Below are 24,018 nucleotides of genomic sequence, written 5' to 3'. Positions count from 1 at the left end.
CCATTGCAAGCTAACGGCGCATTTTAATCTTATTAACCTTATGTGCTGTGCCAACCCGACTGCGACGGCTGCAAGCAAACAATAAAACGAGCTTGCAGGTAATTGCATGCAAAGGAAGGAGAATAATTGCATGTTTGAATGTTGCATATTAATTGAAGACAGTGAAGCGGTCATATAGAACTAATGCGTGTTGAGTGATGTGTGGATGTAATAATTGTGAATGACTTCCCATCGTTTGAATCTTATCTTTTATTGAAAACAGGACCCAAGAGTGGGGATTTTAAAATGAATCCATCCATTCACCACCAGTATCTGTATTCGGTTAAAGCGTTTTACCCATTATTGTTATTCATTTTAATATTAAACAAATCATACAAATACAAATGATAATAATGATAAAATCAATGAAACCCCGCATACATCATTAGAGGAAAGACTGTTGAATTTAAAAAAAAATAAAGGATTAAACTATACAGTCAAGACATTTTTTAATAATTGAGAAAACTTGCATTTAGCAAACAGATTTGATCGGGTGCATTTTCAGCCTAAAAGCTTTAGGCTAAATACTAAAGTCTAAAAGTGAGCTATATTTGAATATGGCTAGCGTATTCTTGTCAACACTACTTCCAAAAAGCACCAGTTTGTTTTGAAATCAATTTAGCTATTTTCTGAGGCGTTCAGAAGAAATGAATAACAACTTTTCCATTTGAAATTCTTTTCATTAGTTGCTGTTAGTCGCTTTATATCAGCTGCACATCTCATCATGACCAGGCCTCTTCAGCGATCTCCTGCTCTTTCTTTCATTACCTTCAGATGATGTGCTGTCTCTTTTTTTTCTTCAGAATAAACGGAGTGAGATTTAATACCCTGAATAGACTATCCTGACCTCTGTGCTATTATGCTAAAGAACAAATATCATTATCATCATGTCATTATCTCTAGTTCCAGCTGCCTTAGAGCCGATTTGAGCAACTAAAGTCTAAACCCTAAATGAGATCTATAGAGTGCACATTGAAAAGAAATGAATTTGGCCTTAAGCAAAGCTATCCTTAAGTGGTGCTCTCTTGATTCATTTCATTTTTGCTAAATAGTAACAAGTGGTTTTAATACCCTTTGTGTTTTGAACTAACATATGTGACCCTGGACCACAAAAGCAGTCTTAAGTTGCTGGGGTATATTTGTAGCAACAGCCAAAAATACATTGTATGGGTCAAAATTATCCATTTTTCTTTTATGCCAAAAATCATTAGGATATTAAGTAAAGATCATGTTCCATGAAGATATTTAGAAAATATCTTACCGTAAATATATCAAAACGTAATTTTTGATTAGTAATATGCATTGTTAAGAACTTGAAAATGCGATTTTCTCAATATTTAGATTTTTTTGCACCCTCAGATTCCAGATTTTCTAATAGTTGTATCTCGGCCAAATATTGTCCTATCTTAACAAACCATACATCAATGGAAAGCTTGTTCATTCAGCTTTCAGCTGATGTCTAAATCTCAATTTCGAGAAATTGACCCTTATGACTGGTTTTGTGGGTCACATATGGTTGTAGTTAACCGGAAAAAAAAAATCTGCTGAGGTCTTGTCTGCACATCCGTTGTTCAAGTTCACATGATTAGATATGGTGTGATTGTGTAGTCTTAGGGTATACGATCTCATAACATGCCTCACTGATTTTATTGCAGGCTTTTCAGACGTTTAAGATCAGTTTAGGCATCTAAGAAGCTAAAACGAGCTTTCTGTTGATTTCAATTATTTTGGATGCATCTAAATTTGGAATCGGAGCAAGGTTAGCGTGCAAAAATAACACCCCTGTGCTTTTTATTCCTCAAAAATAATCTGCTACAGAACACAGACGTGTATAAAGCATTTAATAATATTATGTGTTGATATTGAGCACCAATTAACAGAAATTTAGTGTGTTCTATAAAAGCATAATGGCTGATTGCCCATAAAACCATGACTGACATTGTTATTTAGGTTTAAATGCATGCTTACAATTTGTCCTTGTTGCTGCTCTCTCAAACACATGACCACCAGCAATTCAGAAGGTCTAATAAATGATATATGATATCCTCTTGCATTGTACCTCCAGTAATATGGCATATAATGAAGGAAAATGGCAAGCTAGCCTCTGACCTCACAGCTGAAAACTAGCCCCCATTCCAAAAATATGTCTCCTAATCTGGAAATGCATTTTGTTCTTTTGTGGCCCTCAAGCATGCGGCTGAAAATACAGTCAGAGTCAAAGTCATCCAGACCTTCTGCTGCTCAAGCCATTATTTTCACACTGTGTCACACATTGCAGTGCACTTCATTACAGAGATGCCTGCGTCTCAAGGTAACACTGTTATTTCACATTTATTCCATATAAACTGATTTATGCTTGGTCTTGTGTCACATCTGAGCATCACAAAACACCTGATGTTACTTTGATACGAATGAAAATGAGGCTGTGAGAGACAGTTAGAAACAGTTCAGTGGGTTGCATTTCAGTTCATAAAGGAAAGAATACCAAACAAAAGAAAAACTCCTAGACTAGTGGTTCTCAACTTTTTTTGACCCCAGGGCCAATAACTAGCTAGAGTGCAATAACTACAGAAACTGTCACTCTAAAACAAGTTCACTTGAGGAAACTGATTGCCGCAATCTATTTAAGTTTAGAAACCAATAGTGTTGTTGAGTACTGAAATTTCACAGGTTTCCGGTACTCAAAAGAATATTTCCTAAAATACAATTAAACTCCTCTCAATTATTTTTGTTGTTGAAATATAATTTTATTGATTAGAAATCCTAATCCTAAAATGTGAAATCTGTTTACATCCCATACATAACAACAATAAACACAGATCTCCCCTTTTATTAATCTTGTGCAAAAATATATCAAATAACATTTAATTTCAACAGTTAGTTATTGAGTTCACATAAGTTTTCCTATTAAGTGCAATGAACTCTCAGTAACATTTGAGTGAAATGAACTCATTTCATTTAACACATTTGACTGTTATGTTGTACAGTGATTATAAAGCACCCATGGAGTTATTTTATTAATCTAATTGAGTTTTTTTAGGTATAGAAAATCAGACTACCTGATATAGCCTTTTTTCTGCACAGTGGGAATCCTGGTTCCTCCCACATTTGTTAACTAGTAAATATATTTTTTTATATTTTATACACAGTTCAACTTTTTTCACTTTTTTAGTTGCTTTACGAAAAAAAAAATCTATATTTTTTTAGCATGGCATTGGCAAGTTTTAACCATTAGATGGCAGTGATACAAATGGTTTAAGACAAAATACGCACCATCTCATCTGCAAGAAATGAATAACTGTCACTACATGTTTAATACTTAAACATTGCTATATATTATTACTGAATACTTGGGGGGGGGGGGGTGCATCCATTTATGCATGTATGTGTGTATGTATTTATTTATTAATCAATGTGCAATTAACTAATTGTAAAAAAGAGCGATGTTTACTAATTGATTAACACTAATCTAGCAGTGTTTCTCAACTTCAGTCCCACTAGTTACAACAGCTGATTCAGCTCATTAGCTTCTGTGTTGAATAGGAAGCCATCTAAAACATGCTGGGAGGACTGGAGTTGAGAAACATGAATCCAAAGGACAACATGAAGGACTATGAGCAGGGGCAGACTTACCCATTAGGTAGGCGACCGCCTTGGGAAAATCCAAGGGCCTCCTAAAATGCTTTTCATATACAAGATGCGCATTAAGCGCTAACACACGAATGGTTGCTGTTCACTGTGTTTATTACCACGACAACCATCTGCGTGTCCGAGTTGAATGTGCTTCTTGTGTATCTTGCTTGTAGCAAATTAAAATATCATGCATCTGAAGCTGTAATTAAATTTTGAGCAACAGTGCGTATTATAAGTTTATTGTTTTAAATGCCGCTTACTCATTTATGAGAACCCAAGTAGAGGACGCATGCGCGGCTACTTTGTTTTGTTGATACAATCCTATATGTATGTAAATGTATAGTTTCCTTTTCATTCTTTTTTTCAGTTTCATTTAAATTTGCAGTTAAAATTACTAAAAATAAATGTATTTTAAAGTTTACAATTAGACAACCTTTGGAGAGCCCAGGCACATAGGCTTACGCTGGTAACTCATCAGTGGACATTCCTCCTCAATATTTTTTCACTTTTCTCATTCTCACTAATTCAAGTTTTTATATGAATGAATCTCTGAAGGGAACCGACTGTCTTCAGAAAAGTTTTGATGGCGTTTTCATTTTATCTGGTAAAGTAGCATTTATGAGCGGAGCGCTGCTTTGTTTACAGTCGTTACCGGGGAAACCGCTATATTTCTGACGTTCCAAAAGCACCTCCTACTGGCAGAGAATGAATTAGCATTTTCAATAATCCAATCTTCAGTTTTTGTTCAGACCAATGTGAAAATCCACCCACATAACCTCGTTTTAAATTAATATAATTTATACTTCTGACTCATCCCTTTTCTTTAAAGGGGTCATATGATGCGATTTCAAGTTTTCCTTTCTCTTTGGAGTGTTACAAGCTGATTGTGCATAGATAAGATCCCTGAAGTTGCAAAGACTAAAGTCTCAAAACCAAAGAGATATTCTTTATCAAAGTTAAGACTCTGCCACGCCCCCCTAAAACGGCTCGTTCTAACACACCCCCACATATCTACCTCACTATGTGGAGATATTAGCATAATGCCGTCCAAATGTTCACGCAAAGAAAGAAGGCGTGGTTTCAGTAAGCGCAGTTAGTGTTGAAGCAGCATGTCAGGGAGACGCTGTGTGTTTCTAGGCGAAAGCAAAAGCACTTTATTTGGCCTTCCGAAAATAGATGCATTTAGGAATCTTTAAGATCACTTACAACAGAACAGCAATGCATTTTATGGACGACCGTTTCGTGAACCTAGGAGAGGAGGTAATTCTGACTTTGCTATGACAATCTGGCGCTTCTGAATCAGCTACTGTTTTGTTATTAGTTTAAGTATTTGCTATTGACTGTTCAAATGCAGAGTTTTGCGCATCGTGTGTGTGTGTGTGTGCGAGAGAGAGAGAGAGAGGGGGTCACATCACAGTGGAGTCAGCTGTCTTAACCGCGGCTTGTGTACTGCATCATTACTGAGTCTGTTCCCCTTTCGGGCTTGAACTGATGGTAAAACTAATGACATTATTTACTGTCTTTACATTTATTTTGAAAGCTGAAGCTCGTGATTATGGTAAGGGGCGTTACATTTCCGACGAGTGCTTGTGGTGTTCGGCCAATCACAATGCACTGGGTCAGCTGGCCAATCAGAGCAGACTGTGCTTGTCGGAAGGAGGGACTTTGTAGAAAACAAAGCGTTTGAGACACCAAATAATGATCTTTAAAAAAGCATCATATGACCCCTTTTAAAAAAATGGTTTAAAGGCTCAGTTGTGAGGTTGATCAATTTATAGTTTCTTTTGTTTTTGTTGAAAACCTGTATCTCAACAGTGCATCAATTGCTATTTCGTGGTCTACAACATGAAAGAAATCCATTATAACATGTACATGAAAAATGTAGAAACATTGGACACAATTATGGGGCATCATTGTGCAGCAGCAAGCATCACAACAAAATAAATGAACCTCAAGGTTGATCTAGGTAAATGTGTGCAAATATATAGGGCCCCGTTCCTATATTTTGCCTGGGGTCCTCAATTGACTAAATCCACCTCTGTTTTGGAGTGACGAAAGATTTCCTTGCAATTTCTTGTTCTTCATGTTTCAAACAACAGCATTTGTGATTAAACATGTGCTGATACATTTATCTGTGTTCATAGCAGCATTCCGTGCTGTATTCCAACTCTTGTTGCTGAAGTGTTGGCAGATCAGATAACCTGCTCGACTGACTATCAGTGCATGAAGTTGCCTGCACTCCATTCCAGGAAGAAAAATGAGTTTGTACTGTTTGGAATATAATTACCCAGACTTCTTAATGGGTTTGGTTGGCATAAACAGAGATTAGAAGCTTGTTTCTTGGTCTACAGTTTACTTGTGTTTACCTTTTTTTTCTTCTTCTTCTTTTTGTTGCATAAGCAGCATGTGTTGTGCAGTGTTGCCCTGTCTTAATGCAATCATTGCTCTGTGCACAGTGCAGCTCTCTAGGGTGTACTTCAGCAAAGCATTGCATCAAACAGATGACAAGCCTCTGTAAACAAAGACGCCTGGATCTGTCTTGCTAGGGGGCTTCCAGGATGCACAAAACAGGCACATTTTCTTGCCTACATTCTAATTAGGCAATCAGCGGAAGGATGCTTTAAAGCACCTGTTTTCTTTTGTACAAAATGCCATCTACTTAAAGAACCGCTTCCTTTTAGTGTCTATTTGAAATCCAAAACTGGAGTGGGCCAATTTGTCTGTTTTCATATCAATAGAGGCGGACATTGTCACGGCAGTCATGCTGAAATCGCCAGTTGTCCATTCTAGCCAAATCTGTTTGTATATTCATAGATGGGATGCAGCAGAGACCCCGAGGTTCAGCTGGGACAGTCAGCTGTCACCCAGTGCCATAAATCTTTGTAAGTAGTGTAGTAGTTTATTGCATTTGGAACGTGTAACTATTAACCAGTAACCATTCTTCTTATATTTAGTAGTGTTTGCTCATGTGCTATTATGTTTCGAAGTGATCTGACTTACAAGTTTTAAGTGGTGGACAAAAAGCAAAACAAAACAAAGAGGTGAAAATGCCCCATGTATTGAAGCCAAATCTAGGGACGCACTAGGAAATTACTTAGAATTGTATTTATTTTTGGACTTGGGCTAGTGTGCAACCACCTAGCAACCACAGAAATTGCAGAAACGCCAAAAAAATAATAATAATAATAATTTGCATGAGCACTTTCTATCTTCCGTAACACTTTCTATGAGGCCTGTATTTATAATGCATTATAAGGGTGTTCTTAGTGCATTATAATGCATACATAATGCCTTATAAACAATCTTATAATATGTTGGATTATCTAATAAATAATCATAACAACAGTTGCATTACATTATAATACTTTCCAATTTGTGGTTGTAACTTTTAAGAGTATGATGCAATATAACACCAGATGAAGCCTGCATTTCTAATGCAGAATAAGGGCATTCTAAATGCATTAATGCACAATGCCTTTTAAAACTATATAAATGTACCATAAGTGTATCACATATACACTTTAGCCAGTCTGTGAAAATGGTATGAGAAGAAAATGGTTTCAAATTTTGCTTTAAGATCCAACCCAGTTTTCACATTCAGTCTTTTGGTTGTCATTTTTCTTTTTCACTGGAGAAAGTGTGATTTATCATTTGCACAGCTCACACACTCAGCACAGGAGGCTGTAAACAATATCGACAAAAGAGAGAGAGCGAGATGCCAAAAGGGCTGTTTCTCACGACGCTTGCACATCCACTCACACTGAAGTTTTGACATTCAGGTCAGTTTGGACCAGAGTCTATTACCAAGAGCATTATGGGTCCCTCAAGGAATGACCCAAGAGGCCGCAAACTGAACACAATGTCTTCAGAAAAGCATTAAATCTCTTGAACAGTCTGAAAGCAAACCGTTCCAGGACACTGGGAAACATGAAATTAAATATTTTAGTCTGATCAGGACTATGTACAATGTAGTTTCCAAAATGCTGCTTCAAATGGAATTCCCATTCACTGGTGACTTCACAATCACATGATTGGGGTGTTTATTGTAAGAATAAGTGTCTGGAGCAGTGATGATGTCAGCATTCTTCCTCAAACCACATGAGACTTTGTGTCAGAAACTTCCTCTTTCCATGAACACTGCTGCCCAGAAGAAGTACTGCTTTCACTCACGATGTTGCATAATGTCTAAAATCTGCTCCATTATATAACATATGAGAGTACAATCTGCTAAAAATTAAAAAATGTACTCTATGGAAAGGAGGAAGAGGCAAATTTTTGTTTTTGACTAAAAATATTTAGACGGAGATAGTTCGTCCAATCATTTATTCGAGATCATGTTCTTGTGAACCTATGTGGCTTAGTCTGATCAGGACTATGTACAATGTAGTTTCCAAAATGCTGCTTCAAATGGAATTCCCATTCACTGGTGACTTCACAATCACATGATTGGGGTGTTTATTGTAAGAATAAGTGTCTGGAGCAGTGATGATGTCAGCATTCTTCCTCAAACCACATGAGACTTTGTGTCAGAAACTTCCTCTTTCCATGAACACTGCTGCCCAGAAGAAGTACTGCTTTCACTCATGATGTTGCATAATGTCTAAAATCTGCTCCATTATATAACATATGAGAGTACAATCTGCTAAAAATTAAAAAATGTACTCTATGGAAAGGAGGAAGAGGCAAATTTTTGTTTTTGACTAAAAATATTTAGACGGAGATAGTTCGTCCAAAAATTAAAACTCTATCATTTATTCGAGATCATGTTCTTGCGAACCTATGTGGTGTGTTCTTTCTTTTGTAAGCATACTTTTTAATGGAAGGCAGTGGTAACCAAGGAAGGAAGGAGAATCATACGTGACCATGGACCACAAAACCAATCTATATTTGTAGCAATAGCCAAAAATACATTGTATGGCTCAAAATTATCGATTTTTCTTTTATGCCAAAAATCACTAGGATATTAAGTACAGATCATGTTCCATGAAGATATTTTGTACGTTTCCTACCGTAAATATATTAAAACTTAATTTTTGATTAGTAATATGCATTGCTAAGAACTTCATTTGGACAACTTTAAAGGCGATTTTCTCAATATTTTAATTTTTTTGCACCCTCAGATTCCAGATTTTCAAATAGTTGTATCTCGACCAAATATTGTCCTATCCTAACAAAAGAAGGATAATAAAAAAGCTTATTTATTCAGCTAAATTTCGAAAAATTGACCCTTATGACCAGTTTTGAGGTCCAGGGTAACATACAGGTTTGGAATAGCATGAGAGTGACTAAACGATGAAAAAAAAAAGTCATTTCTGTGTAAACTAACCCTGTAAATCACACTTTAAAATGCTTAGATGTCATCGCATTAGATAAGAAAGCAAGAATAATATACAACTGGTTTGATATTTTCTGCCCAATGTAATGACGTGTACCTTTAAGTGAGACTTTAATTTTCGAATAGGCTACTTTTTGGGAACCAAGTACTGCATACACAGTCAAACAGCTTCTTGAAGGTGTGGCTTGTGACAAAACCACAAACAAGAAAAAAACTGCTGCTTTCGATTGCACTGCAACTGACAACTTCCTTCCTTCAGCTGCAGAACGTCTAGGTGCATTTCCTTTTCTGTACAGATATGGTTTTACCAGGACCGTAAACTCAATCTAGTGAACTAACTACAACTAGATACTGCATTTGCAAGGAATTTAATGTTGGAGTTTAGTTAATTAGGTGAATCTCAAAAAAACCTGCCCAGGTCAGGCACTGCAAGAAAATGCTTTTCTTACCTAGTTTTTTTCTCTTGTTTTCAGCTCAAAAATCAAGAAGGATTTTCTAGACAAGTAAAAATTATTGTCTTGTTTTCAGAAAAAACATGTCAAAATTAAGTGAGTTTTTTCCTTAGAACAAGCAAAATAATCTTATTTCAAACAGAAAACAATATTATTTTGCTTACCACATTGGCAGATTATTTGGTAACACTTTACTTGAATCAAGAAGGACTTAAAATCCTTCTTGATTTAACAATTTTTAGATATTTTGGCTGTAAACAAGACAAAAAAATCTAAGTAAGAAACGCATTTTTTGCAGTGTGTTTCACTGGGGGGGACTGGGGGGGGGGGGAATAATTATGTAGGTATCAAAAATATTATTAGCAAGAAAAATACTTTTACTAGAAAAAAAGCAATTAAATACAAGCAATACATGTTTAATGCAAAAACTTTTATTATTAAAAATTCTTTACAAGGTTAAATTAATATTACACATTACACTGAACCTGGTAACACTGATATTTTTACAATCTTCATTTAAAAAAAAGTGAAAAATAGGTATTAACATTACTCGTCATAACTTACAAGGCATTGTGCTTTTCATATAAATTTAGTAAGTATTTCTTAAAATAAAACATCTTCTGAGAAACTTGGTAATTCTTCCAAACAGTCTTGACCAATTAAAAGTCACCGTGAGCTCTCGTTCCTTAGTGAAGGGGGAAAAAATGAAGCCTTCAAGCTGCTTTTCTTCAGCCTAATTTCTATGTGGAAGCAGAGATTGCGCTTTGCTAAATGCCAGCTCTTCAGGTGCTCAGCGGTCTGTCTGATCACGTGTGTCCTGTCATCTCACATCTCTGTAAGACAGATAAGATTGTGACAGCTCAGGTCAGGGGAGTGAGGTATAATGCATGTGCAGTTATGATTCATAACTGAATCATCGCTCCACTGATAACGGAGCATGCTGGGAGTGAGCTGTGTTAACATTATTAACATTATCGCGCTGATGGATATTTTACTTGTTTTTGTCAAGAATATCGACGTCATGTCACTGAGCACCAGTGTTGGGGGTAAAGCATTACAAGCAATGCAGGTTACAGTATGTAATCGGATGACTTTTTTCAAGTAACTAGTAAAGTAATGCATTAATTTACAATAAAAACGGCAGTTACTTTGTTTTCCCATTTATAGACTGACAGCTCTCCTGTGCACGTTGAGAGAAATCAGGAGTAAGTGCAGAGGCATTGTGATGGTTACTGTATGTCTAGACTATATGCATGCATGCATTTACTCATCTCACTCTCACAAAAACAGATTCAGTATTCCTTAAAATGAATAAAAACAGTGCAATGCAAACTCAGGATATGATGCGAACCTGCAATAATTAAATAGGTTAAATAACAGAAATATCCTTTATGTACTCCCATTTTATTAACCGATGTCTTTGCTGCTGACCTTCAATGATCCAGTACAACCACACTAATAGGCAAAAATGACTTTAGATAAACATAACCTTTGTTTCTGTAACATTTGCTACTGTACAGACGTGAATTTACATTTCCTTCAGCCTGAGGCTTATTCGTTTCACTATGGTGTGAAAGGGCACTTAACATTTGCCAAAAATATAATTTTTTATTAAAAACAAACAAGTAAGCCAAGACCAGATTTTTTTAAAATAATGCAAAAGTAACGTAACACATTACTTTCCATAAAAAGTAACTTTTAGGGAGTAACGTATGGAAGCCGTTTCCAACACTGAATAAAAAATAAAAAAGGTAATTGCGAGTTTATATCTCACAATTCGGACTTTTTTTCGCATTATTGCATGATATAAGCTCGCAATTGAGAGTTAAAAAGCCATAATTGTGAGATATAAACTCGCAATTCTGAGATATAAAGTCATAATTGTGTGATATAAACTCGCAATTGCGAGACAAAAAGTCAGAGTTGCGGGTTTTTATCTCGCAATTGTGACTTTATAACTCGCAATTCTGAGTTTATATCACACAATTCTGTGAAAAAAGTCAGAATTGTGAGATAAAAAGTCGCAATAACCTTTTTTTAAATTTTTTTATTCAGTGGCGGAAACGGGCTTCCATAGTAACGCGATATTGTAATGCATTATTTTTTAAAGTCACAATTGCGAGATAAAAACCCGCAACTCTGACTTTTTGTCTCGCAATTGCGAGTTTATATCACACAATTATGACTTTATATCTCAGAATTGCGAGTTTATATCTCACAATTATGGCTTTTTAACTCTCAATTGCGAGCTTATATCATGCAATAATGCGAAAAAAAGTCCGAATTGTGAGATATAAACTCGCAATTCTGAGATATAAAGTCATAATTGTGTGATATAAACTCGCAATTGCGAGACAAAAAGTCAGAGTTGCGGGTTTTTATCTCGCAATTGTGACTTTATAACTCGCAATTCTGAGTTTATATCACACAATTCTGTGAAAAAAGTCAGAATTGTGAGATAAAAAGTCGCAATAACCTTTTTTTTTAATTTTTTTATTCAGTGGCGGAAACGGGCTTCCATAGTAACGCGATATTGTAATGCAAAAAAAAAAGTAACTTTTAGTTAAAAGTAACTGCTGAGCACAGTCGACAAAACAGGATAATTGGTGTTGATCTGTAATGCAAATTGTTTTCTGTTATATTATCTACTAATAAATAACATATTCGATTATATATCTAGAGACTAAGTCTATAGCTCGCTCGGGTTCTGAGGTTTGTTTCCGCTACAGAACTATGGGAACGCACATTTGTGGTTGGCCAAACATTCTGCATTCATGTCCTTGCATAGGGTATGCTTTTGACCGTCTTTTCTGATCTAGATTAATAAAATATTCTCATAGCACTGATTCTATGGCACACCGTGCTTTCAAAAGATAGAGCTGCAAAAGCTGCCTTAAATGTGACCAAGCAAACCAAACTGTGTTTATACCTGCAAGCTCTCTATCCAGGTTTTCAATGAAGCTCTGTAGGTCGCCGGTGTCCCCGAGCCTGGCTGTAAAGAGCAGAGAGAGAGACGTTAGTGCAAGGGAATGCTTCAGACGCTGTGGAAACGCAGCTAAGTGCGTGGTATTTCCTGTGGAACATTCCAGCCCGAAAGAAATGCGACCCTCTGCATTCCCTACGCACAATAAAATGCCACATTTTCAACTGGCTTTAACACAATCTTTATTAAAAAGCATAATGAACCAAGGGCGTAGTCTTGATTTTGACACTGGGGATAGTTACTTTTATCATTGTTGATCTTTTCGGTAAACTGTTTGCGTTGTACGTTCAGATTAAGATTCAAGGTTTTTATTAATTTGCATTCAATTGAAAAGGTAAACGTTATAATTCAACTGAACTGTGTACACGCATTTTAAACACATTTCGCCTTTGCTCCATCCAGACAATAAACAGACATCCTTGAATGAGCAGGGGGTGCGGTTTAAAATTAATCAGAGGTATAGAAATGTATTTTCATATTTACAAAACTAAATGTACTCAATTTTACGCTTTTGTAGAAAACATATTTAAATTATATTAAAATTACAATACGACTAAATTAGTAGTAAGGCACACAAATATAGATCTTCACTTTATGTCTGTGCTGGTTGACCAACTTCACAACATTATCATATTCAATTCCATCGTGCCAGCATTCGTGCTTATCATGCATCCTGTAGCCAAATGAGGAGCATCAAAGCAGTACAATCCACAAATAAAGACTACAATAAGATGAGTAGAATAGAAATAGAGCCGCACGTGGAGCAGATAGGAAAAGCCATTAGCTTGTTTAGTAAATGTGATGGCTATCTGTTATGTTATGTTAATACCTTTTGGGGCTGTAGTCATGCTTGGGATGTTGAGCTCCTCTTGACTGGCATTCAAGCTGTTTACCAGCGAAGCTTCGCTGCCTGAGAAGATACAATAGGTTTGGCATTCATTGACAATACTGTACAAGTTAAACTCTTACAAAACTGTAATGTGACATATGTAAACTGTTTAACAGCCATGTTTCAGAGGTGTGTGGTAGTGTACTTACAGTAGTCTGAGTCGTCTCCATCAGTCAGTGCTGTGTGTCTCTTCACATCTCCCAGCACATGTTCAGAGGCGTGAGGTGTGCTCAGCTCCTTCACAACATCATTAAACTCCTGTAGCAAGTCTCCCAGCTCCAGATCCAGCTCTAATACAATTCACGTCCTCTATTAGAATTACACTGAAACGCATTCTAAACTATTTATGACTGATGTCTACATGACTGACTGTATGAAACAGATAAATAAAATGAATAAACTTAAATAAGCTACTCTCATTTTACAAAGAAAGAAAGAAAAAAAAAACACATTTGAAATAATGTGGCACGTGACTTTTTATCAAAGAAAAGTTTACCTGAAGAGTTTGCTGTAGACATCCTGTGGTTCTGTGTGAAGAGTGCTGGAAACTGATTCTCAAATTAATATGATGGGTTCCCATCCGATGTATATTGACTCCGCCCAGCACATGATGTGCCAACCAATCAGAGCACGGTGTGGTCTCCGTGGTTACAGTAAAGTCTGAGGCAAAATTTCCCCTGACGCCTACACATGATGTCACATGTGGAACTAGATAAATAAAAATTTCCGACCACTTCGGTCTACTCGCCCTGTTTCAGGGTTGTGTGGCTAGAAGGGATACAGCTCAGACCGGAAACAAACAATGAAATGAATTTTCTACCTATTAGATTGTGTTTTATTAACGTCTACACCTACCCCAACCCTAAACCTACCCCTTACAATAATGAAAAAAGAGTAATTATTGTTGTACAGTGTGACAAAAATGACGCTGTATTGATGTGCGCATGCCCAGTAGCACCATACATATCCCTTCTAGCCTTAACCCTGGGGCACGTTCAAGCTCAAAGCGGTGTGCACCGTTTCGCTACGGTTTCTGGTTTGAACGACATGTTTCCTGGAAACGGTGTGCAACGGGGTTTGAGATGCGTTTTCTCTTGTTTGGTGGGTGTGTCAAACATGTCAGCCCAATCAGCAGCAACATGTATATAAACCACGCGGTATTAAAGAGACAGCTCACATAATGTAAATAACATCCAAATAAATTCACAAGAGCAAGATTAATGTTTATTTACATTAAAGGCAAAATAACTGAAATAATAAGGGCACAAGTATAGATCTGGAACTTCTTTAAGTCTGTCTAAATATCATTTAGTAATTGCAATGTCTTCTGGTCCATATCCTTTCCTTAGGAAGGTGTGCTAGACACTGATTAATGTAACATAAAAATACTATACATATTTATATATTTTGCTATTGTATTGTGGAGTGACACTTTCATAAACGTTTCTATACCGCTCTGATTATATAATGGTACATATTACAATATCATAGCACACCAACAGGGATCAGCAATAATGATAAGCCTAATACTCACAATAAAAATAATGTAATATAGATCATAACACAGTCTCGGCGGTAAGAAGTGGATTATCCTTCACCTGAAATGTTTGTCTTTTCATCCTGAAATGCGAAGCAAATGTTGGATCACAATAATTATGAACCAGTTTCCACAAACCCCTTCACTCGATTGGGATGTTCTCTTTTCTTCTGGAGGGCAAGGGCAGTGACTGTAACATCGAGCGTATTTTGCAGTATTAAACAGGTATTTATACCGATTTCATTAGGCTCCGGAAATTCTTCAAGAAGAGCACAAAGAATGGCCTTCTCAGCCGCCATAGCTGCAACTCTTGCGTCATCAGAACAGTGTTCAACGCACCACCGTTTCCGTTTAAAACACGTTTTGCACCGTTTTTGTCAGGGCTGAACGCAGCCCTGTTTTAGGGCACAGTTATGCACCTTTAATACCGCACAAGATATAGTGGCTCTTTAAGCACCAAATACATTGTTTTCTCGTTTACATACAAGTATGTATCTGATTATAATGAACTAAATTAACCTTTCTGTCGTTTTTATGAGAGTAGGTGTAAAGTTACCATTTGAAGTTACTGCAGTTAACTTAATGTAGCAACAACATGTATAATAAAACGTATATTAATAACACCTATGGTATTTCAGCGGTGACTGTGGTTACTATGGTACTTTTTTGTAAGGGCAGTTAGCATTCTTATAATATTCATTGCTTTTCATTGCCCTTTTGTAAACTTGTAAACTGGACACATGTCACATTCATTCATTAATTCATTATTTCTTTCTTTCTTTCGTCCATCCATCCATTATCTTTCTTTCTTTCTGTAGTCTATAACATACCATAAAATACAATAAACCCCCTTGATGCTAGGAAATACTAATAGAGCACTAAACTATGAACTACAAGAGCCATGTGATGTAAATATCACTGCCCTCATGATGGCGACACTGAGACAGGAGCCAAATGAGATGCTGACCTTAACAGCAATAATACAAATATAACTGTGCAGTTTGGTTTAAAATCCATAGTTCCAATTCAGTATGGTTCAGAAAAGCTAAAGTGAACCATAAGAACTCCAAAGAAAGGCTATAACTACTACATAATCTCTCTTATTATGATTTAGCGTGTGTATATTATTAACGCATAGTGCTTGGAGTTAAATGGGAAAAATACTTCACCGTGTCGCATCTATCATTATAAAGCAGGGGTGCCCAAACTCGGTCCTGGAGGGCCGGTGTCCTGCAGTTTAGCTCTAACCCCAATTAAACACACCTGAACCAGCTAATCAAGCTCTTTCTAGGCATACTCGAAACTTCCAGGCAGGTGTGTCGAGGCAAGTTGGAGCTAAACTCTGCAGGACACCGGCCCTCCAGGACTGAGTTTGGGCACCCCTGTTATAAAGCAATTACCCGGAAAAACATCCCGTCAGACCTGTATTTCCCCTTTTAACCAACGGTTGAATATCGTGAGTAATCTCGAGCTGTTCACCTGTAGCACAGGTAGATGAGGCTCCGCCCCCAAACACATTTCGCCAGAGTGCTTCTCGTGCTCACAGAGCTCAACATGTTCTTGAAGAATGGACAGCTCAAAACCACCACATAATGAACTGGAATATACTGCAGGTCAGTGATCCTGCATCATTTATGTTTGCAGAAAGAAAATTATTCACTTTTCTTATTTTGAGGTTGAACGGAGGTAAAGTCCACATTAGTCAGTCTGTGTTTAATTCATATTCTGCGTGTCGGGCGGTGTTCATGTTTCAAACGTTTCAAAACTCTGTTTCAAATAGGCAGACAGGTGGATAGACAGGTGGATACAAATAAACATAACAGATATGTCTAAAAGTTTAAAGCAAAAAAAATCGAATACCCAAAAAAGCGCCAGTGAAAAGGACACAAATAGGTATCCCATTACTAATAATATTTTTACAGCAATCAAGGCATAAATCTTATGTTTTATTTTAGATATGCTAGATATAATTTTATGATGTATTTTTCAAGCATAACTATTCAAGCCTGTAGTTCAGCACCAATTAATACATTTATCAGTAACCACAGTCCTACCTGTTAGCAAGCTCCTTCTAATTGTAAATCTGCTGCCGTGTTATAGCTACTGGTGTACCTTGGATTTTATTAATGTGTCTTGCCCCACCATATATATATATTATTTAATTTCCATTTTGTATGTTGAAGTACTGAAATAACTCAAATTAAATAAAACTAAAACTTAATAAAAAAACTATATAGACATAATAAAAAACTAATAAAATTACAACATTACTACAACTGTAACTAAAACTAAAACAGATAACTAATACAAATCAAACTACATTAGTTTATCAGTAATCCTAAAAAAAATAACACTGAGCCAAACACACATGCTAAAATAAAAACAACTTACTCACACATAGTAAGAAATGGTTATAAAAAACTGAAACAGAAGTGAAACACTTAATACTTAACTCCCGAGTCAGAGTGGTTAAACTTTCATATGGAAAGAAGGGTGTTGCTTTCTTCCAAGCAGTAAGTCTCTTCTGTTGTTTTTTAGTGGGTGCTTCTCCTGGCATCTGCTGGGCAAATCCATAGCCGTGCCCTGCGTTTCACCACCCCGGAGGAGCAAGAAGCAGGCGTTAAGATCGGAAGTCTAAGCACAACCTACTCCGCTCCATACCGGCTCCTCGATGAAAGATACATCAGAGTGGACGAGAGCACAGGGGATCTGTTCACTAAAGAGCGCATAGACAGAGAGGCCTTGTGTCCATCACATCAGGATGGGGACTGTACTTTTTCAAATACCGCAGTCGTGAGTCTTAATTTTGAAGTCGTGCCAATGATAATCATTGTGGATGATATTAATGACAACGCTCCTATTTTCGAGAGGAATGAGATTCCTCTGCACATACCTGAAGATGCATCAAATGGGACTGCTTTCCCACTGGATGACCAAGCCCAGGATAAGGATACGGGCGATAATGGCGCGATACGTTACTATTTGGAAGACTCTGGTGGCTTTTTTAGCATCAGACAAGACGGGCATGAACTCGAGCTGGTGGTACAAAGAGAACTGGACCGGGAAACTCAGGAAAACCACCTCTTGGTTCTTGTAGCAGTAGACGGAGGTTCTGTACCACTCAGCACTACAGCTAATCTCAATGTAACTGTAACCGATGTTGATGACAATTGCCCAGAGTTTGACACCGACAGTCCCACCGCAGCCATTGTGTCAGCGTTAGGAGTCAAGGGCACTGCGGTGGCCCAGCTTAGAGCCACAGACAAAGACCTGGGCCAAAATGCCCAGATCACATTCTCCTTCAGCCGTCAGATCTCAGACAGGGCCAAAGCGCTCTTTCACTTGAATGGACACACAGGCCTGATCAGCTTAGCTGTTGACTCGGAGGTTGACAGTCCCGAGGAGCACGCATTGAAAGTCTTTGCGAATAGCCCACTTTGTCCCCCTGAGCAAACTCAGGTAAGCGTATACATGCAGCCAGTGACGAGCCCAGGGCCGTCCGTAAAGATCAAGTTTGTCGCCGAGCATAAACACCAAGTGATCGTGTTACAAGAAAATGAGCCCCCCACCGTCTTAGCCCTCTTGGAGCTGGAAGACACCTCTACTGCTAAAGGTACTCTGTCCTTAGAAAAAGACAGCATGCCGTTTTCTTTGAAGCCGCAAGCAGGCAGCTATTTGCTTTCAACATCAAAACCCCTAGATTTTGAGATGTGCAGCGAGTATGAGGTTACAGTTATTATTTCTGATCCTCGTGGCACACGCCTACACAGAAGGGAAGTGATCAAAGTGCTTGTTGAAGATGTGAATGATAATGCCCCAAAGTTTGAACAAACACGTTATGAAAAGGACATCAGTGAGAACAACGAGCCTGGAGTGTTTCTGCTGAGAGTCCAGGCTAGCGACGCAGACAGCCAGCGGTTTGGCAAAGTAAGGTACAGGCTTACAAATGGAGGACCTTTCAGAATCGACGAAGAGATGGGTGTGATATCGGTGGCAGAGACTTTGGATAGAGAACAGCAGGAGACGTACGTCCTGATCGTTCTGGCCCGGGACGGCGGCGAACCGTCTCAGGAGGGCTCCGCTATTGTGTCCGTAAACATACTGGATCTGAATGATAATCCACCGGCCTTTCCTACCCCACATTTCTATTTCTTCGTGTCTGAGAGCATTCCACAACTTTCCCAAGTTGGGAAAGTCACAGCAAGTGATAGTGATAAAGGAGAGAACGGCCGGATAGCGGATGTGCGTATTTTAAACGACGAAGTCCCTTTTGCCATAGACCTGGCACAGGGATCGCTCCGCAGTACTGGTGATGTCGACCGCGAGAAGCAAGACCGCTATGAGCTTCTGGTAGTAGCCGTAGACGGCGGCAGTCCGGTCCTTTCCGCTACAGCAAGAATGACCATTTTTATTGAGGATGTCAATGATAATCAACCCCAGGTCCTTCTTCCTAGCAGCAACCTCTCCTGTCTGACCATATCCCCAGCTACTCGAGCAGGAAGCATGATAACAAAGATTTTCGCCATTGATGAGGACTCAGGAATGAATTCGGATATCACTTACCAAATTATTGCATCCAAACCGCCTCTACACAGCCCCTTCCAGATTGACCAGCACTCAGGAAACATTACTCTGGTCCAGCACCTGAGCGGCGAGGACTACGGCATGCACCAGCTCTGCATAGTCGTTCGCGACGGAGGAAAGCCAGACCCGCTGCAGACCACCGTGTGGGTCCACCTGCTTGTCAACGAGACGTTGGAAACATGTCACGTGAATGCCGTTCCGGATTACTCGCCGCCACGACTGCCTCCTCCAATGCCTGTCAAAGACTGCAGGTGTGAATCAAATGCCTGGCTTATTTTTTATTGTGGCCTGTGTCTGATGGTCATCTCAGTCTGTGTTCTCCTGGCGGTCGTAGTGGTGTTTATGAAGCACAGAAAGACAAAAAGGAAAGTCAAACAAAAGAATGTATGGGAAACTGGAAATCTCTGTGAACTGAAACCTTTGAACTAAAGCGAAGGCTCAGCAGATACACCAATAAAATGTTTGTGTAAATATTACAAAAGCTTTTTTATAACCTGCAAATAATATTCTTTGCCTAGTACTTTTTGTTAGTATTGTAATAGTAATATACTGTAGTAGTATTAGTCTGGCCTAATGTGTAAGATACCTGCTTTCTTTTCCTATGATGATGTGTTTTCATCTTACATAAAGTTAAAACAAATAAACTCTTAAAATCTTTTTTTTTTAAAATATTTAAAGAGATTAATGCACTTAAAGTGTTAGTTCACCCAAAATTGAAAATTAGCCTGTGTTTTACTCACCCTCAAAGCATCCTAGGTGTATGTGACTTTCTTCTTTCAGACGAATCCAATCGGAGTTATATAAAAAATTGTCCTGGCCCCTCCAAGCCTTTCAATGAGGGTAAGCGGGTGTTGGTTGTCAACAGTTCAGAAGACATGAAATAAAGTGCGTGCATCCGTAATAAAATGCTCCTCACATGGCTCCGGGGGGTGAATAAAGGAGGCCTGTAGCAAATCCATACGTTTTTGTATAGATAAATATCCATATTTCAAACGTAATAAACACTTTTCTCTCACTTCCGCTGACTGTGATATGCGGAAGACATGCAGGCGGATGACGTAAGACGTATGCGTCGTGCGCGCGCCTCTGAGAAATGCAGGAGCAAAGGAAACAAAGTTACCTTACTTTAGCAAAGGAAAACCAGTCTCCTCTTGGCTTATATCGAAATCCTCCCACATTTTTCTTTACAAATCCTCGTCTAATTCGAGAACGGCGTTTTGTTTTGTTCTCTCTCCGCGCTCGTCACTAATCACGCAACGCCTACGTCTTACGTCATCCGCCGGAACGCCTTCCGCATATGACAGAATACTGGAAGTGAGAGAAAAATGTTTATTACGTTTGAAATATGGATATTTATCTTACAAAAACGTATGGATTCGCTACAGGAGGCCTTTATTCACCCCCCGGAGCCGTGTGAGGGACGTTTTATTACGGATGCACGCACTTTATTTCACGTCTTCTGAACTGTTGACAACCAACACCCGCTTACCCCCACTGAAAGGCTTGGAGGGGCCAGGACAATTTTTAATATAACTCCGATTGGATTCGTCTGAAAGAAGAAAGTCACATACACCTATAGGATGCTTCGAGGGTGAGTAAAACACAGGCTAATTTTCATTTTTGGGTGAACTAACCCTTTAAGGACAATGTACATTTAATTTTCTGCCAGCAATGGTGTGACATTCAGTGAAAAGGAATGAAAATATGTATACAGGTGCAGTCTTGCAGAAAGAAAAATACACTTGTTTGATTTGTTCTCATGTTTCTCCTCTAGTGAGCTGTTGTGTTGGTTTTACAAGCTTTTAGTCTGATGCACACAGCCAGTCAGTACTGTCACCTAGGGGTTTTGTAAATGATACAAAAGAAAAAGCATGTTTAGGCAGGTCTGCTGAGCGCAGGTGGAACACAAATGCACTTCCTGAATAGCAAAGAAGAACTTAATCTTGTGAGAAAACACTGGCATGTTTCTACATACAGGTTACAAAGATGCTTCATAGATGCCTCAAATGGCATCAATATCCATTCCTGGTCATCTTTCTTAAATGCCTCTGTTTTTGATCCTTCCACTTTTTAGCACAGGCTAATTTTCATTTTTGGGTGAACTAACCCTTTAAGGACAATGTACATTTAATTTTCTGCCAGCAATGGTGTGACATTCAGTGAAAAGGAATGAAAATATGTATACAGGTGCAGTCTTGCAGAAAGAAAAATCCACTTGTTTGATTTGTTCTCATGTTTCTCCTCTAGTGAGCTGTTGTGTTGGTTTTACAAGCTTTTAGTCTGATGCACACAGCCAGTCAGTACTGTCACCTAGCTCTAACAGTCCTGCTGGTATATATTTTCAAAAAAGAAAATATTTTTGTACAAAGCAGTTGAAACAAAACCATATCTCTTTTATATAGAGTTCAAGAAATGACATCAAGCCTATTTGATATTTTTTTTGTGCACAATTTATTAAACTATTAGTTAATGCTAACCAAAATAAAAGCCAAATAGCTTATAATAAATAAAGAACAGATTATAAATTCTATAAGATGTATATATATAGAACTTGAACCTTCAACCTTAATATCTTACCCTGACAAAAATAAATAAATAATATATATTCATGATTGTGTACATATATTGCACATATAAATGTGATTATTTACATGTACATATGAAGTGTATCATTAAATAATGTATTACATACATTATAATATATAAGTAAGCATAGTCACATATTCACATATATGTGAAAAATTCCATATGTGATTCCTTATGTATTATTCAACATGTTGTAATATAGTGAATAAATATATCATTCTGTATATTTCAGAGGTACATTAAATAAATATATTGATTGTTATATATAAGGAAATATATTTTCTTTGCATAATGGTAAGGCTTCCAAAGTATAGAACGGCCACTTTTCCAATCAATCACTTTTCTCTCTCTCTCTCTTTCCCTATGAAGATTATGCTTCACTCAAATAATGTCATTGCAAACGCTGTTTCATGTTGACTTCAAGGTCAAATAAACCCTAATGCCCTTTTTGTAACTAATGGTTATGTGCAATCAACAGATGGTTTCACATTTACATTCCAAACCCTTTTGATAGCTGATGCTGTGAAAACTCTCCTGAGAACTGTGATAAAAATCTCAAGGGTTTGTAGTAAATGTTGGCAGACAGATGCTTGATATCACACATCTCATACCAGCAAGTGTCCTGCCATCCAATAGTCCCTTTCTCACCACATTCAGGATGTTCGGAGACTCATTAAACTTGTACACAAGGAATGAGGAAACTTTAAATGATTCTCTGTTGAAAGCAGGTGATCTGGACAAGAATGTGGATGTTAGATAATTTTCGAGAGAAAACTCAGATAAAACAGGCCCGACCACTTCAGTGCCTGTGCCGCCCACCGTACTGATTAAAGCTGAGGAGGTTCATATGCTCTGGCACCGAGTTTTCTTATAGCAAACATGATAGGGGTTTTGTAAATGATACAAAAGAAAAAGCATGTTTAGGCAGGTCTGCTGAGCGCAGGTGGAACACGAATGCACTTCCTGAATAGCAAAGAAGAACTTAATCTTGTGAGAAAACACTGGCATGTTTCTACATACAGGTTACAAAGATGCTTCATAGATGCCTCAAATGGCATCAATATCCATTCCTGGTCATCTTTCTTAAATGCCTCTGTTTTTGATCCTTCCACTTTTTACAGCCAATGCAAGATAAATACTGAATAGCGTGTTAAATCATTTCTATAGTTTGTACACTTTTGATCTGTCCCAGTAATTAGTAATAGCTCAAATACATAAGATTTTATTTTCCAAAATCATAAAGAGTTACACATACTTAAACAGTTAATAAGAACAGAATCATCACTTATTTCATGTTGTAAGTCAGTGAGTCAGTAGAAAGATTTTTTAAAGGGGTCATATGATGCGATTTCAGTTTTTCCTTTCTCTTTGGAGTGTTACAAGCTCTTGGTGCATAAAGAAGATCTGTAAAGTTGCAAAGACTAAAGTCTCAAATCCAAAGAGATATTCTTTATAAAAGTTAAGAGTCAGCCACGCCTACCTAAAACGGCTCGTTCTAAAACGCCCCCACATGTCTACCTCACTATGTGGGAAGGTTTGCATAAAGCCGCCCAAATGTTCACGCAAAGAAAGAATGCATAACTTTTATTCTCGCTGTAGTATTGTTGTTGCCGCCGCCGCCATGTCCTGAAGACGCTGTGTGATTCGTTGTGAAAGCGAAACTACTTTGTTTGGTCTTCCAAAAGAGGACGATATCGCTTCGTCATGCCTAGAGCTGATCCGTGGACGAAGCGGAGTCCAGAGACAGAGAGTGAGAGACTGTTTGGTATATATTTACTTGGTATTTTGAAAGATACTTTGAAAATACTTTGGTCCAAAATGTCACGTTCCCACGAGCTATGCGTGTGAACACTAGAGGTTAGCAGTGAGTTGTAAGTGGCATGGATCCACAGAGAGCAAGATTTTAGCTCATTAGCGGTACCTTTTTTTAGTTACAGTTTTTAGTTCTACATAAGATAAACTTGTATCACACTACAGTTT

General features: G+C 37.9%; 2 protein-coding genes across 2 annotated transcripts; one reads left to right on the top strand and one right to left on the bottom strand.

Annotated features, from left to right (window-relative positions):
• Positions 1 to 9,933: 9,933 nt before the first annotated feature.
• LOC107567364 (regulator of cell cycle RGCC-like) lies at positions 9,934 to 13,901 on the bottom strand. The gene is made up of 5 exons (XM_016253031.1): positions 13,828 to 13,901; positions 13,481 to 13,621; positions 13,272 to 13,352; positions 12,389 to 12,451; positions 9,934 to 10,292 (listed from the first exon to the last, which is right to left on the bottom strand). Exons 1-5 carry the CDS (start codon positions 13,847 to 13,849, stop codon positions 10,285 to 10,287), a joined length of 315 nt encoding a protein of 104 aa, XP_016108517.1. The 5' UTR covers positions 13,850 to 13,901; the 3' UTR covers positions 9,934 to 10,284.
• Positions 13,902 to 16,391: 2,490 nt separating this feature from the next.
• On the top strand, positions 16,392 to 20,017 carry LOC107567365 (protocadherin-20-like). Its single transcript, XM_016253032.1, has 2 exons — positions 16,392 to 16,481; positions 17,407 to 20,017. Exons 1-2 carry the CDS (start codon positions 16,461 to 16,463, stop codon positions 19,879 to 19,881), a joined length of 2,496 nt encoding a protein of 831 aa, XP_016108518.1. The 5' UTR covers positions 16,392 to 16,460; the 3' UTR covers positions 19,882 to 20,017.
• The last annotated feature ends 4,001 nt before the right edge of the window (positions 20,018 to 24,018 follow it).

Source organism: Sinocyclocheilus grahami, unplaced genomic scaffold (assembly GCF_001515645.1).
Source record: "Sinocyclocheilus grahami isolate Dianchi unplaced genomic scaffold, SAMN03320097.WGS_v1.1 scaffold1150.1, whole genome shotgun sequence".
Classification (NCBI taxonomy): Eukaryota; Metazoa; Chordata; class Actinopteri; order Cypriniformes; family Cyprinidae; genus Sinocyclocheilus; species Sinocyclocheilus grahami.
This window is presented reverse-complemented; position numbering and strand designations above follow the sequence as displayed.